At 38.7% G+C, this 17,012-nt stretch overlaps 1 protein-coding gene across 3 annotated transcripts in view; it reads left to right on the top strand.

The window, feature by feature from the left end:
- The window catches only part of LOC136863964 (cyclin-dependent kinase 17), a 322,506-nt gene extending 309,489 nt beyond the window's left edge, over positions 1–13,017 (top strand). For all 3 annotated transcript variants that reach the window (XM_067140423.2, XM_067140424.2, XM_067140425.2), the window contains one exon: positions 11,190–13,017. In XM_067140423.2, the coding sequence (XP_066996524.1) occupies positions 11,190–11,302 (113 nt within the window). In that variant the 3' untranslated portion in view covers positions 11,303–13,017. The remainder of the gene's footprint in view (positions 1–11,189) is intronic.
- The last annotated feature ends 3,995 nt before the right edge of the window (positions 13,018–17,012 follow it).

The raw sequence follows: 17,012 nt of genomic DNA on the forward strand, positions 1-17,012 counted from the left end.
GCTAGACTTGCTACTGCCATCATCATCATCATCATCATCATCATCATTTCCCCTCATCCAGCTCCTGCCGGGTTGGGATATTTATGGCACTTCTCCATCTTCCTCTTTCCTTCCACCATTCCTCTTCCACCATCTTGCCCTAGTCTAAATTTCTTCATCTTATGCTGCTCTTCACTGATTCAATCCACCTTGTTCTAGATCTTCCTCTTGCTCTCTTGCCCTTGCACTTTTGCCTCCAGAATCTGTCTAGGAATTCTATTCTTCTCCATCCTCTTTACATTTCCAGACCACCTTAGTTTATTCTTTTCAACTCTCTCATTTAGCTTTCCTACCTCATCTTCCTTCCTAACATCTTCATTTCTCACTCTGTCTTTCCTGTCATACTTCTTAGAAATTTCATCTCACTTGCTTGAATTCTACTCTCTTGCCTGCTAGTCAAAGTCACAGCTGCATAAGACAGTATGGGTACATAGTACATTTTGTACTTTATCTCTTTAATTTTCCTTGGTACTTCTTTGCTCCAAACAAGTTTTCTTACACTTTGGTAGAATGCATTATCCTGCTGTACCCTCCCGCTAATCTCCATGTCCACCCTAGCATTTTGCATTAATTCACTTCCTAGTTATTTAAAGCTGTCCACAATTTCCAGACTCGTGACCTCCAATTTTCACAGTGGCCCTTCCTTGCCTTTCCCATCTCGACATCACCATAGTCTTGCTTTTCTCTTTACCGGTTTTCATGCCATACTTCTCAAATTTTTCGTTCAGTGCATGTAGTTTTTGTTGCACTTCTTTGCTGTTCTTTCCCCAGATCACAACTTCATCTGCAAATAGCAGCATCTTCATCTCTTTATCTCCATAGGCTTCCTTTGTTTCCTTTACAATTTTGTCCATGACCATAATAATCAAAAGAGGTGACAGCACGCTCCCCTGCCTTAGTCCAGTCTTATTCCTAAATCATTCTGTCTTTCCAGCTGGTGTCAGTACTCTGCTAAGACAGTTGTTGTACATTCCTTGCACCATTTCTGACATTTCTCTTCCGAGTCTCTTTTTAACCATAGTATCCGAAGCCTTCTCTCTGGGGACACTATCATATGCCTTTTCTATGTCTATGAAAGTCATTACCAAATCCTTTCCATATTCCCAGTTCTTTTCCATCAGCTGTCTCATGCTAAAGATTGGGTCCACAGTAGATCTTCCACTCCCGAAGCCATGTTGTTCCTCTTGTAACTCTCCTTCAATCTCTCTTCTCATTCTTCTTCCTAATATCCTTCGCAGTATTTTAACTACCTGCGATATAAGTGTGATTCTTGTATAGTTACCACAAACTTTCTTGTCCCCTTTCTTACACTGGTATTATTATCCCTTTTTTCCAGTCTTCTGGTACACATTTGTGTTTCCACACACACACTTCAGTAGTCAGTACAACCATTGCATACCAACAGGTCCAGCAGCCTGTATCATTTCCACACTGATTTCATCCATCCCTGTTGCTTTTCCCATCTTTATCTTTTGTAGTGCTAACTCCACATCCAGCATTGTTATATCATCCTCTGTTGTTGAGTCCTCACACTGTATTGCTTCTATCTCCTCTTGTCAGTTGTTCACATTCAATAGCTTATCAAAATACTCCTTTCATCTTCTCTTTTTCTCTTCTGGGTGTGTTAACAATTCCCCGTCTTCCCTTATCACTAGCTTTGTGCTAACTCTTTCTGTCCTCTTATCGTTTATAAGCCCATACAGCATCGTTTTACTGCCACATATATCCACTTCCATTTTTTGTGTAAATTCTTCCCAACTCTTCTTCTTTTCTTCTCCTACCGCACGCTACACTGAAGGAATCAGCGTGTTGTCCTAGTCCGAAAGGACCGGGCAACCCGTTGAACCTCCTTTGTGCTAGGTATTGGGGCTTGCAATTGTTCCCCATGAACAAGGAATTCCCAGTAAGCACGAGTCATAAGCTCGCGTTGATTATGTCCCTGCCCTTTGTACACACCTTCCTACATCTTTGTTTGCTGTTGAGGTACTTACTTTTGCTTTCTTCTGTTATCTCAGTTCCATTCTCGCCAGGCTGTCTTCTTTTCTTTCACCACATTCCTCACTTCCTCATTCCACCACAGTGTCCCCTTTTCTTTCACTCTTGCAGATGTCCTGCCACAAGCACTCTCTGCTGCTCTAAGAAATGCCTTTTTAAAATTGGCCCACTCCTCTTCTGTATATTCCACTTCAGTAACTGGGATTTGTTGCTTCAATCTCTCCTGAAAATCTACCTGTACATTTTTTCCTTTTAATTTCCATACTTTTATTTAGCTTTCTCTTATCTCTTTTAGTTTTTCCATTTTTCCCAACTGTAATTTTGCCACCACAACTGTATGGTCCCCATCAAATGCTTCTCCTGGTAAAGCTGTCACATCCATCAACTTCCTGGTCCTTTCCACCAAAACGTAGTCAATTACTGATTTTGTTCTTCTTTCACCCAACCCATACATACATACGAACATACATACGTACATACATACATACATACATCATCATTATAGACCGTTATGCCTTTCAGCGTTCAGTCTGCAAGCCTCTGTGAATTTACTAAATGTTGCCGCAATCCTCTATTTGCAGCTAGTGCTGTGGCCTCATTTAGTTCTATACCTCTTATCTTTAAATCATTAGAAACTGAGTCTAACCATCGTCGTCTTGGTCTCCTACTACTTCTCTTACCCTCCATAACAGAATCCATTATTCCCCTAGGTAACCCATCCTCCATTCGCCTTACATGACCCCCCCACTGAAGCCGGTTTATGCGTACAGCGTCATCCATCGAGTTCATTCCTAACTTAGCCTTTATCTCCTCATTCCTAGTACCCTCATGCCATTGTTCCCACCTGATTGTTCCAGCAATCAGTCTCGCTACTTTCATGTCTTGTTACTTCTAACTTATGAATAAGATATCCTGAGTCAACCCAGCTTATGCTCCCGTAAAGTAATGTTGGTCTGAAAACAGACGATGTAAAGATACTTTCGTCCAGGAGCTGACTTCCTTCTTACAGAATAATGTTGATCGCAACTGCAAGCTCACTGCATTAGCTTTACTACACCTTGATTCAATCTCACTTACTATATTACCATCCTGGGAGAACACACATCCTAAATACTTGAAATTATCTGCCTGTTCCAGCTTTGTATCACCAATCTGACGTTCACTTCTGTTGAATTTCTTACCTACTGACATCAGTTTATTCTTTGAAAGACTAATTTTCATACCATACTCATTGCACCTATTTTCAAGTTCCAAGATATTAGACTGCAGGTTTTCGGCACAATCTGCCATTAAGACCAAGTCGTCAGCATAGGCCAGAGTGCTTTCTACATTTCCACCTAACTGAATCCCTCCCTGCCACTTTATACCTTTCAGCAGATGATCTATAGCTCATAATTTTCCTGCTGTCTTTCTTTCAAAACCATGTATTCCCCACTATAATTCCATTCCTTTCACAAAAGTGCACTAGTTCCTCTCCTTCACGATTCTTTTTCTCATATCCGTATGGTCCAATGACTTCTTCCTTTCCGTGTCTTTCGTTTCCAACCTGTGCATTGAGATCTCCCATAATAACCACTTTCACTCCCGAAATTTCTCTTTCTACTTTCTCCAAGAATCCTTCAATATCTTCTTCCCTGTTTCCTGTCTGGTGTATACACTTGTATGAAGTCCATCACTTCATTCTTCATCTTTAGTCTAATCTTTCTTACACTTTAGTAGAATGAATTACCCTGCTGTACCCTAATCTCCATATCCACACTAGCATTTTGCATTAATTCACTTCCTAATGATATTCTGTCACTCACACATTCTACCATTTCAACATACTCCTCCATACTCTGTTTATTGCCTCTTGGCCACCACTCCAGTATAATGTGTATCCTCTCCTCAATTTCTTCCTTCCATCATTTCCATCTACTACTTCCTCCGTCTTTCCTGTCAGGGTCATAAGATTAACTATTTCTATCTTAATGTTGGTTACTGGTCGCCCATTTCTCACAATTCCCCAGTACTCCGAGAACTGCACGTCGCGTTAAGCTGGGGACGCCCTAACCTTTTCCGAGGTTAATTTACTAGTACCATACCATATATAGGCTATTATTACGATGGGGTCGCCACTCCCAAAGGCATTTTATACCTACTGCCAGGTGTTATTCTAGGCTGCTCCACTGGAGTACAGACGCCTTCTGTTGCCGCTCCTCTGGAGTACAGACGCTACAAGTTTCCCTCTTCCGCCACCGATGCCGTATCGAAGTCCACCTTCTCTGCCACTGATGCTATTGCGGTCTTCACCCATACACTAGGCTTGGGCTTTCCATATTTGTGACCCCTGGAGAGAGGGTGTCCCAGTATTTTAAAGCCCCCAGGAACTGAGCTACCTGTTGGTCCACTGGATGTATTGGGATATTTCAACCGGCCCTACTGAATTGTAGGGTCCCCCTATCCGCCACTCAGGGGTGCACCTTCTAGGGGTTAACAGGCTCCACCAAGGAATTATATATATATATATATATATATATATATATATATATACTGTATTTCTCCTAATTCAAGATGACCCTGAATGCAAGACAACCCCCCACTTTTTCATTCAAGAAATTGAAATTTGACTAAAAACGTGCTTTATAAAATCATAATCTAATTAGTAATGAATTATAGTTTTAATTTGAAACAAAATAATTGTGAATAAACCTCCACGAAAAATGACCACATGGAAATCGCCAATCAGTCACCTAGGCGAATACCAGATCGATCATGTAGCAATTACCAGAAAGTTTTCCCCAGAAATTATGAACGTCAGGGTACGCAAAAGTTATGTAGAGTCAGACCACCACCTCTCACAAATCAAAATCCGTTTCAGACCCAATCGAAGGAAATACCAAAAACCTACAATCCCACGCATTGTCCCAGATTATCTGCAAGAACATGCACATGAGTTTGCACAGTCATTGCGGGCAAATGCAAAAGTATGGGATGCACTTCTTGAGACTATCCAAGAATCATCTAGGGAACTTGGCCAACCACCCTGTAAATGGAAACACAGATGGTGGACTTCGGATTGTGACAGAGCACTGGAAACACATATGAGAGCCTGGAAGAATTGGCACAGTCATCAAACACCAGGGAACTGGCAGGTCTTTTCAGAAACTCAGAAGCAAATATCCAAAAGACTCAGACGAATTAAACGTGCGTACCATAATCTATAATGACTTCAAACGGAATAACACAAGAAATTTCTACAAAACCTTTCGCGAAGAGCTGACCAGCTACAAGCCACCCACTCTTTGTTTTAGGCGTACCGAGCTCGATAGCTGCAGTCGCTTAAGTGCGGCCAGTATCCAGTATTCGGGAGATAGTACGTTTGAACCCCACTGTCGGCAGCCCTGAAAATGATTTTCTGTTGTTTCCCATTTTCACACCAGGCAAATGCTAGGACTGTACCTTAATTAAGGCCACGGTCGCTTCCTTCCCACTCCTAGCCCTTTCCTGTCCCATCGTCGCCATAAGACCTATCTGTGTCGGTGCGACGTAAAACAACTAGCAAAAAAAAAAAATGTTTTGGGTGCCCTGACAGAACTATCGAGACCAACACAAAGGCTAACTGTGACATCCTAAAACAACACTTCAGATAGGTACACAACTGCGAACCACCAACTGAGAAACTCCAATTCCACATACCCACTCCAAACCCAGATTTACTCCCACCAACTCATGAGGAGATAAGGAGCATCATATTACATCTCAAAAACAATAAAGCACCAGGAGAAGATGGTGTAATCGCCAAGATGCTGAAGATTGGAGGGGGGATCAAATGATCGACCAATTACAAGTCATCATTGCGAACATATGGGAAAGTGGAATCATACTTGCAGATTGGAAAACTGCCCTGATCCATCCACTGTATAAGAAAGGCGACAAGATGCATCCAAACAACTACCGAGGTATTTCTCTTCTGCCAATAGCATACAAAATTCTTTCACCTGCTCTGCTTACCAGATTGGAACAGCAGACAGAAGATAAGATCGGCGAATACCAGGCAGGCTTCCGTCCACATTGATCGTGCATGGGACAGATCTGGAACCTTAAGATGATACTCCAACACTGCCAATCAAACCATACAGTGGTCACTTTCGTAGATTTTATAAAAGCATACGACTCAATGGAACGTGGTACCCTGTTCATTGTCCTTCGAGAATACAGTGTTGATAACAAAACAATCACGTTAATCCAACAAACCTTAACAGATACAACTTCTAAGGTGAAGTTCATGGGTGAAATCTCTGCACCCTTTGAAGTAAAAACAGGTGTTAGACAAGGTGATGGATTGTCCCCAGTTCTGTTCAATCTAGTACTGGATAAGGTCATTAAAACATGGGAGAAAGAAGTACCCGGAATAAACATGGGAACGAAAAGCAAACGGATTAACATTAAATGCCTTGCCTTTGCTGATGATCTAGCAATAATTACCCGGACTCCCGAAGAAGCCAGGCATGTCATCGAGAAGCTTCACGAGATTGCAATCAAAACTGGTCTCCACACCTATGAAAAAACGCAATACATGGATTCCAAGTGTACACACCTAACATCACTAGCGACCAAATATGGCAACATTTTACAAGTCAAACAATCCAGTACTTGGGTGAAATTATTGGTAATTCAGGCAGTTAAAAAGCAGCCAACAAAATGCACGCAGAAAAACTACGTAAAGCATATCTAATCACCTGGAACTTCTACAATAAGAAATAAATATCCACAAAAGCCAAACTCCAACACTACCACACTGTTGTCCTCCCTGAGGCACTCTACGCAACTGAGACATCATCACTCACCATTAACATCAAGGACATTGATAAAATTGAATGACAGATACTGAGGAAGATATTCGGGCCCAAGAGTCAAGAGGGTATATGGATGCAAAAAAGCTCTGAAAAACTCTACGCATTAACTGAGCGATTCACTTCAGTCGCATGCAAATGGCATATGAAATTTTATGGACATTTAGCACGAATGGATGACTCACGACTGACTAAGAAAATATTTCATATTATCAATGGAAACCGACAAACCAAAGTTCGCTGGCTAGTGGATACACAAAAGGACCTCGCAGAAGTTGATGTTGATCCAATGGCAACCACAAGAAATACATGCAGACAAAAGATCAACACCCATAAATTTGTACCCAAGAATCCATCTGAGAAAAGCTTGAAACTCAAAACTCATGGACACAAGAAAGACGGCAGGCTCATAGTGAAAGAATGAGGAAGTTTTGGGAAGATAAGAAGAACAAGAAAATGAAGAATACCAGTGCTATTTAATGGTTTCATGTGCTCCTTAAGGGGCTAAATGAATGTATATGTATGTATATTATGATGGTATTTTCAAAAAGTGCTGTGTCGTCTGGTTTGCCAGTCTATCCTATCAAATGCTAGTGTTGCTTTCATAGATTCATTGGAACTCATAGTCTGTCTTTGTGTGCCTCTAGCAGACGTTGTTCGAGGGTTGTGTGATGCCGCAACACTGGGTCATTACGATCCATCATTCTCATACATCATTCTTTGTTCCATTGAAAAACCCGGGAATTCCTTTTTGCTGCGCCACTTGCGAGCCCTCTTCCTAATCACATCTAGTGTGATGGCGCCATTCTCTCCTTGCATTTCTAATACTCATAGGCTGTTTCCCAATTTCCTCTTCGACTTATTAAAGCGTCCTTGTTGGGCCACTGAATGCTTTTCTTATATAGTACACATTTTAAAGTGATCTTTGTCTTTGTGCAAGAGCTTAACAATGGCTTTGGTTATGCCATATTTTCTCGTAGCTGCACAGTTATTTGTGATTTTTGCATATTACCCTTTCGTAAAACTGACCTAGTAATGTCGATAAGAACCCGTTGAAAACTTGATGTAATTACTCGTTCCACTTGTCTCTACTATTTGATACATCACAAAAATATTCCTGCTCTCAGTGCTAGATGTTATGCCTACTAAACATCTGGTATGGGCACACACCTCGCTTGCCAGTTTGTGATGTATAACAAAGAGCAAGGAGTTTCGTAGAAGTGGGGAGAAGGGAAACAGCGTGGGAGCTGCCAAGGGTCTTCATTACTGTTAGGTTGCAATTGCAAGATGACCCGTCATTTTCCATGCAAAATTCTGAGGGAAAAGAAAATTCTTGGATTTGGAGAAATATTGGGTATTTTATCAATTGTTACTTGTTTATTCCAAAGCTGGTATAATGTGATTTTTCCTTCATGGGTAAAATGGAGAAATTCTGCAGTTTGTGAATGAAATCCAATTGATGTCAACATCTAAAGTCACACTTGAAAAATCATTTTACTTGATGCAAATTTTCATTAGTGTGGAAGACATTTAGGACCAAATATTTTCCTTGATATCCTTCCCTGTTAGGCCCCTTTAAACAACAAGCATCATCAGCATCATCGATATCCTTCCTGCAGGTTCCCATTTGTTATTTTTTACTCCATTACATGATTTTCAGTTGTTTCAAACAGTTATTTTGTAAGATTTTTAATTGTACTAAGTGCTCTTGGATCAGGAATGGTACTTGTTCAAGGAAACATGCATGCAAATACCCGCATCAAACTAATTTTTTGGTATTAAGGCAAAACATTCATTCTAACTGGCTTTTACTACTATTTTAGGCATTTTGGAGCTCAGTTAAGCCCATATAAAATTTTGTTTATTTTTCACTTTTTCCTAAAGGACCAGAGAGTTCTTGATGTTTCATAATATTTGCTCTTCTTCAGTATGCAAATGCTGATTACCACAATGTTCTTAGTCCCAAAAATTATACAACAAGCAGTTTGGCATTTGATACAAATGTGTAAATGGTTCCTTTGTCTTGGCTTGTTGTACAACATGTTAGATTGGTGATTTAATCACATTGGACAGACTGACTACAAAACATTTTGACATTTCATTATTGATGAATTCTCTGAGATATTTCTCTTATGTATGTGTGTGTTTCTATCACACTCATCTTATACTGTCTCTTCAGTTAATCTACCACCACTGATCTGTATTTAGGGCTGTCGCCCACGTGGCAGATTCCCCATCATTTCTTTACCTAGTCTTTTCTTAAATTATATCAAAGAAGTTCAATATTTATTAAACATTCCCCTTGGTAAATTTTTCCAGTCCCCAATTCCTTTTCCTATAAATGAGATCTTCTTCTTCTTTTGCTACCGCTTCTTCCCCACACCTGTGGGGTCGTGGGTGGGAACTGCATCGCACATGTGGATTTGGCCCTGTTTTACGGCTGTATGCCCTTCCTGACGCCAGCCCTATATGGAGGGATGTAATCACTATTACGTGTTTCTGTGGTGGTTGGTAGTGTGGTATGTTGTCAGAATATGATGAGGTGAGTGTTGGGACGGACACATACACCCAGTCCCTGACCCAGAAAAATTAATCAGAAGCGATTAAAATCCCCGATCAGGCTGGAAATCGAACCCGGGACCCTCTGAACCGAAGGCCAGTACGCTGACCATTCAGCCAACGAGTCGGACCTTTTCCTATAAATGAGTATTTTCCCCAATTTGTCCTATTGAATTCCAAATTTATCTTCATATTGTGATCTTTCCTACTATTACAAATTCCACTCAAACTTACTCGTCTACTAATGTCATTACAAGTGATTATTTTCATTTTGACCATATTGAAAATTCAATTATTAATGTTAAACAATTAATTTATTGAAACCACCTATTCAATACTAGTTAAGTCTTTATGACTATAACAATGTCATTACATTAAGTTTGAGTATGGTACATGTTTCGCCTGGCATTGCAGGCATCATCAGCCATGAATTCTATCTCCAAGTCAGAGCTCTGAGTGGATGCTATATTAGGATTAATCATAGTAAATATTATTTATGTAACAATTGCATGGAGTGATCAAGCCATCCATGTTTTAAAGTACTAATGTGACGTCCAAATCTTGTTCACATTTAATGGAGATAATATTAACTGTCAACATTCATGAGTTAGTAATGAGAACGACATGATACATGGGTTTAAACCATCTGTGTGCTAGAACTATTCTTAAAAACTATTTTTTACACAATTTACACTAATGTATACAATCTTATGTTATGTTTTGGAACTGAACTGGTCGATCTTTTCTTGAAGTTTCAATGGGATGTCTTACTCATGTCCTGTCGAATGGAGATAATGCTGATACTGATATGGTATTGTAGTCTATTGAAGTCATAGCATTTAAATATTTCTTTTTATATTTGTAGGACGTTAAACACGTTCAGCTTATATGTTTTTTTTTTGTTTTTTGGGAAGGTGTAAATATTTTGTAGTCAACCTCACTTCTAGAAGAATGAGTAACACGTATTAAGGTAATGACATTGCCTTAAAGTGGATGGCAAGAAATCTGTTAAGAAAGTTTGATCAAGTTTTGTTAGATAACGGATTATTACATAACCATATAAACTTTTTGTATGTTGTTTTGTTGGAGCTTTTTGAAGTTATTCAGTGTGGATTGAAGAGCAGTTCACTGGTTTCTGGATGTAGTGTGTAGCTGGTGGGTGCATTAAAGTCTGTGGAATAAAACAAAAAGGTGTGTGAGTGCTATATTAGGATGGTTTATTAGTTAGTAGATTTAATGTTCTTGAAACTTACCCTTTAGACGTTACGTAAATAATATTTACTATGATTAATCCTAATATAGCATCCACACAGAGCTCTGACTTGGAGCTGATGATGCCTGCAATGCCAGGCGAAACATGTACCATACTGAAACTTAATGTAATGACATTGTTATAGTCATAAAGACTTAACTAGTATTGAATAGGTGGTTTCAATAAATTAATTGTTTAACATTAATAATACTAATGTCATTCCAAACGTTCTCCTTAGTTGAGCTGTTTGTCTCCTTTTTCCCAAGTCTTCCCAGACCAAAGTTTGCAACATTTTCCTAACATACTCGTTTGTTGGAAATCACGCAGCACAAATCTTTCTGCTTTTCTTTTAATCTTCCATATATTGTTCATTGGTTTCTTGATTCAAATAACATTTATTTTGGTATTTTGGATGTATTTTTTACTTGATATCTTTTGAAAAGTTGTTTGCATTGTTTGTTAAAATACAGAATTTCATCTGGTTTTTTCCTTTCTCTCTCTCTCGACAGTTGCATCAATCTTCACACAACCTGGGATTCAGCTGAGCAAAGATCCAGGTTATCGATTGTCAGGAAAGACTGTGACATCTAGCCGGACACGACGCCAGAGTATGTTGTTATGAAAGTGAAGAATGGATATGATGTGCGTTTTTGAACTTCCACACTGATGGTCAAAAGGACATCTGATATAGAGGAAGATTATATATACCTACCATGTAGCAGTATGACAGATCCAGGCAGTCGTTTATCAGTGGATATTGCTGGATACCGGTATTGCCTTTTTCCTTCATAATTTCCAGTTATCGGAACAAGAAGTGAGTGTGACAGAATATGCTATAAAGAAGAAATATGCTTAAAAATTTGATTGCCTCTAAAGCAAATACATGACACTTTCACTGCTTCTCTTATGCTCACTATTGCATTTTATTTTAAATCCTATAGTTTTGTTGAGTTTTTTTTTTTCCTCCTTCATTTATGTATATAGTGTACTTATATTGTTGTTTTAGTTGGCTTACTGTAATTTCTTTTGATCTGGACATACGCATCATTTCCCATATACATACACTACAAGAGGATGGAGAGTGCTTGGTCCTCTAGAGTTGGCAGGCTTTATTTTATTTCAATTTAGTCCTGTGCTTCAGAGCATCGAGTTTGAAATATGATAACTACCTGTACTTCATTGTGCCTTTTCTTTAATAGAACAAAAGTAAGATATCTGATATCTGGTGAGTTGTGTCAGCTGTAAATCAGTGAAATTAAATGGTACATGGGAAAATTTATATGAACTTACATATTTGTCCTAGAATAAGGATATCTCATAATACATTTTTTATTTGGCTTATAATGGTCAATAACATTTGAAAATTCTTAATCTGAACATCGTGGCTAAGAAAGTGTTTTTTTACATTTTTTGGGACACTACTCATTATAATAATGTGATTGAAGATCTGGAATTTTCACTGCTCTGATGTAACCATATTGTTTGTTGTGTAAAGGGGCCTAACATCTAAGTCATCGGCCGAATATGGTTTTGAAGTGGGGTGGATTGTTGTTGAATTACACCTACAGCTCTACTGTATAGTAATGGGAATTTGTAATCATAATACCTTATTCATATTGTGGATCTTTTATGTAGGAAACATGCTCAATTTTCATTTGAATAGTGGTTGAATGATAGAATCTGTCCTCTTAGATTACTCCTGGCTCAATGGAGGATGTTATCATGATTGATTGCAATGTCTATAGATCCTACAGTTGGCAAAATACAGTAAATAAACTCCTTTAGTTATTAGCTTATCATATTCTGTTATCCACTGACTGTGATCTAAATACTAACAAGTCACATAAAATTTTAATGCAAAAAAAAAATTAAAAATGAATGAATGTGTGAATGAGTTAGTAGTGTAAAGACCAAGATAAGGGGAATTTTTTTAATATGTGGCAATAGGATAGGACTTGGACAGTGAAGCATACTCTTCATCACAGTTATGGTTGAAATCCACAAGTGTACAAAACAGAAGATGGGAAGGAACACAGTAAAGGCCCCATTGTTTGCAGAGAAGAAAGTAGTGCAGGGAGAAAGTGAAATGGAAGAACAAAACAAATTAATGTTGAGTTAGGTGTTAGAAGAGTTTGGAATGAGAATAAGCATAGGGAAGAGTAAAACAGTTATGATGCCGGGCTGAGTGGCTCAGATGGTTGTGGCGCTGGTCTTCTGACCCCAACATGGTAGGTTTGATCCTGGCTTAGTCCAGTGATATTTGAAGGTGCTTGTGTTGGTAGATTTACTGGCAGGACAAAATTCCAGCACCTCGGCGTCTCCAAAAAACTGTCAGAAAAGTAGTTAGTGGGATGTAAAAACAGTAACATTTTTTATTATTATTATTATTTATTTATTTATTTATTTATTTATTTATTTATTTATTTATTTATTTATTTATTTATTTATTTATTTATTTATTTATTTGGAGCATGACTAATGCATTTGAATGTTATGAAATGTGCTTTGATTCTTAACAGCTTTGCCATTGTCTGTCATATATGGCCTAGGCATCATTGAAGAGTCATACTAGGCAAATGAAGAGTGATGGCGATGTAGTTTCTCATTGCCTTCCTCACCAAGCCAGAAGTTATTACATATCGGTCTACCAAGCCCACTGAAATGCACACACTAACTGATCCTACGAACAACATTTTTACATCATTCATAACAGGGACTGGCAGCATAAGGAATGGTGTTACTAACCTTACTTATACCTCAGTCACTTTCATATTGTCAAAGCTAAGGATAGGACTGAGATAGGTCAATTAAAGTAACAAATTTGATCTAGCCTATACCAGAAGATGGTGCACTGTAAACACTAGGTCTTGCCAGCAAAGGCATTATGTAACCTGGATAAAATCAGTTGAAGCAGCATCCATACTGCCACATATTTAAGGCACCTATTTCAAAATCACAAATGAAGTGTAAAACGTTAATTATTTCACCTCTTAGCATAAAAGCCTGAGTAAACTCGGGATTTGATATATTGATATAAAATAAAAACCCTAGCATACTGGGGAATGCCGCTCACTGATTGGTACCTAATTTAAAGGCCCGAATATACTCTTTTCTTGTTGTTTTTCAGTATTTTCACCAGATATTTATAAAATTATTACTGCAATCACTTAAGTGCGGCCATTATCCAGTATTCGGGAGATAGTGGTTTCGAACCCCACTATCGGCAGCGCTGAAGATGGTTTCCCGTGGATTCCCATTTTTACATCAGGCACATGCTGGGGTTGTACCTTAATTAAAGCCATGGCCGTTTCCTTCCCACTCCTAGCCCTTTACTATCCCATTGTCTCCATAAGACCTATCTGTGTCGGTGCGATGTAAAACAACTTGTAAAACAATTATTACTTCAGGTTCCTATTTTTGCTAAAAGATGTCTCTGACTCAACCGTAGTGGATGTCGGTGACTCAGGCAGCTCGTTTTCGCAGCCTTTCCGTATTTCTTGCTATCTAAGCGTTCTTTGTCTGTTAAGTGAAAATGGAGAGTGAAGAAGAGTTTGACATTGAGTTTAGTGAGTCTGGTAGTTCTGTGTGCGCAATGCTAGAGGGAAGAAGGCACAAAGGGAATCCAGGTACATGTGTAAGGAGTGCGATGTAGTATTGTGTGTTGATCCTTGTTTTAGGGCAATTCACACAGCCACAAACATATGAACAATGTCTTTCTTGTACAGTATTGAGTGTCATGTTGTCATACTTGCTATCTGTTTAGTGCTGTGTTATTTATTTTACAAGTAAGTTAAAAGAACAACAACCCATAAAAATATCACAAGTATACTCGGTATTTTAAAAGAGGAACTTTTCAGCAGCTTATATATCATTGTTAAGTTTGCAAAATTTACTTTCATTGTTACCACTGTCACTGTTTTCAATAAAGCATCCATTTTAACAATAAAAAATTAGGTAAAAAAGAATCACAATTTTGTATATAATTGCTATGTTAAGCTCGATGAAAGTTATTATTGTATTATTATCTTGGACTTTTCAGCTGATCAGTATGTGATAAACATTTAGATTAAATGGGGAAGTTTGGTTATAATCCCACTCGATAGGTAGAAATAAAGCATAGAATTAATCACATCGATCATTTAGGTGAGTAAACTCATCTCTTTGTTCCGAGATGGTGCAGCTCTTTTCAGAAATACCCCCCAATGGAGATACCAACCTTCCTGCCCATCTTAAATTTATGGCAGTACCAGGAATCAAACCCAGGTACCTGAGAATGGCAGCTAAATGTTTAGGTATTGTTTATGTATTTGATATGAAATTGAAGAGATAAGGCAATATGAGTGATATTTATTTTAAGTAGGTACTTAATTTTTTATGTTCTTTATCGCTTATTCATTGTAAAAGTAGTTTACTTGCTTACAGAAAATTATCAGATTTCTTTTTTTTTTTTTTAATTGATCCTTGGTACCGTCTAAGAGTCCACTACTATGTAGATTTTATTATTGGCCGTGTTTATTTTTATCTGCCTTGTGAGCCACCGGTGCTGGCTGTCAGCTGAGTGATGTGACTTCTTTTTACCGTCTGGCATGACCATGACCATGACCATGAGAGTCCAGAGCACTGAACCTAATTACATGTCAGGCAATTAATCGAGAAAGAAAGTTTTAATAAACTCATGAACAAATAGAGCCTCATTCTATTTAATGTATGTATGTGTAAAAATGTTTTTTTAAATATTGAAATTTTGCCAGCCCCACAATGTAGGGCTAGAATGCCTGCATCTTACCCAAAGGCCCCGGGTTTTGATTCCCGGCCAGGTCAGGGAGTTTTACCTGTATCTGAGGGCTGGTTCGAGCTCCACTCAGCCTAAGTGATTACAATTGAGAAGCTATCTGATGGTGAGATGGTGGCCCCATTTGTTCATCAACATACAACATATTTTATAATGTCATTTCCCAGTGGCTGTTTAACTACAGATCCTTGATATTTAGGAATACACTGAGCTACCTAGCTGTCACAACACTTTCTATAAATGAAGGCTTCAAAGTATTAGTTCTAGGAGTGTAAATGGGTCATTACAAAAACAAAAAGTCAGTCAATCTTGAAATACCAGTAGTATTAAGAATGTGGGGACAAGCTGATGAAAGGGACAGTGGGAGAGAAGAAAGCGAGATGAAGTTATAGCATTGCTGTTTACATACTTACTGTTGCTATTTCTACGGGCTGCAAGATGCAGCAGTTATAGCGACTGTTCCTCCAAAAATCCTGACCTGCAACTTGTATTAGGACCTATGTTACTTTTATATCCTAATACTACAGTGTAACGGATACACTGGAAAGTAACCTCAGACGGTTGAGACTCTGGCCTTCTGACCCTAATTTGGCATGTTCGATCCTGGCTCAGCCTGGTGGTATTTGAAGGTGCTCAAATACATCAGCCTCGTGTCGGTAGATTTACTGGCACATAAAAGAACTCCTGTGGGACTAAATTCTGGCACCTCGGCAGCTCCGGAAAACCATAAAAGTAGTTAGTGGAACATAAAGCTAATAACATTATCTGGAAAGTAACCGTTTGTACCATCCCTAATTATCGTGTCAGAAGAAAGGAGTTTCAAACCTAAAAAATATGTCTGTAGGCTAGGAGGTATGAGGGATCATTAAAGAAGAATATTACAAATTAAAGAGAGCCTGGTTCTCAAGAAAACAGTGTCAGATGGGTTTAAGAGCTGTTAGCTGCACATGGGAGGTTGGAGAGGAAAGATGAAAGGGATGAGTCTAGCATCACTAAATGAATTGATATCAGACTTGAATCAAGAGGCTTCATCATTAGATGGCAAATATTTGTTGTACCTTTCTGTAGTGTTACAACTACATTGGCCATTTTAATTTCAGTATCTTGTATGGGGTATGGGTGGTGCTGAATAATGACATTCGGAGCACAAATGGTGTCTGAGTGTTATGAAAGGTGTTGCTCATAGGGTCAGTCGTGCTGCAGTGGCAAATCCTGGCCCAGCGAGGAAAGGAATGGCAAACAACCTCACTCCTCATCTTTCTTAGTACGCCTCATTTGGGCTCTGCCATTGGTTTTTGCTGTTTCCCTATAACTGCATAGCCTTTGGTGGTGCTATTTGAGGATCCAACCAGTCTCTGGGCTGATGACCTAACAGACACATCTTGTCAAAAAATGTCCATTGACTGACTGAAAAGACCAAATTAAACTCTAATTAGGTAACACTGAAAATTATGACTTCTAAACCATTCCAGTAAAGATTTGAGATCAAAATACCATATTTACTCGTGTATTAGCCTCCCCCCCTAGCTTTTTGAGATGA

The sequence above is a fragment of the Anabrus simplex genome, chromosome 2 (genome assembly GCF_040414725.1).
Source record: "Anabrus simplex isolate iqAnaSimp1 chromosome 2, ASM4041472v1, whole genome shotgun sequence".
Classification (NCBI taxonomy): domain Eukaryota; kingdom Metazoa; phylum Arthropoda; class Insecta; order Orthoptera; family Tettigoniidae; genus Anabrus; species Anabrus simplex.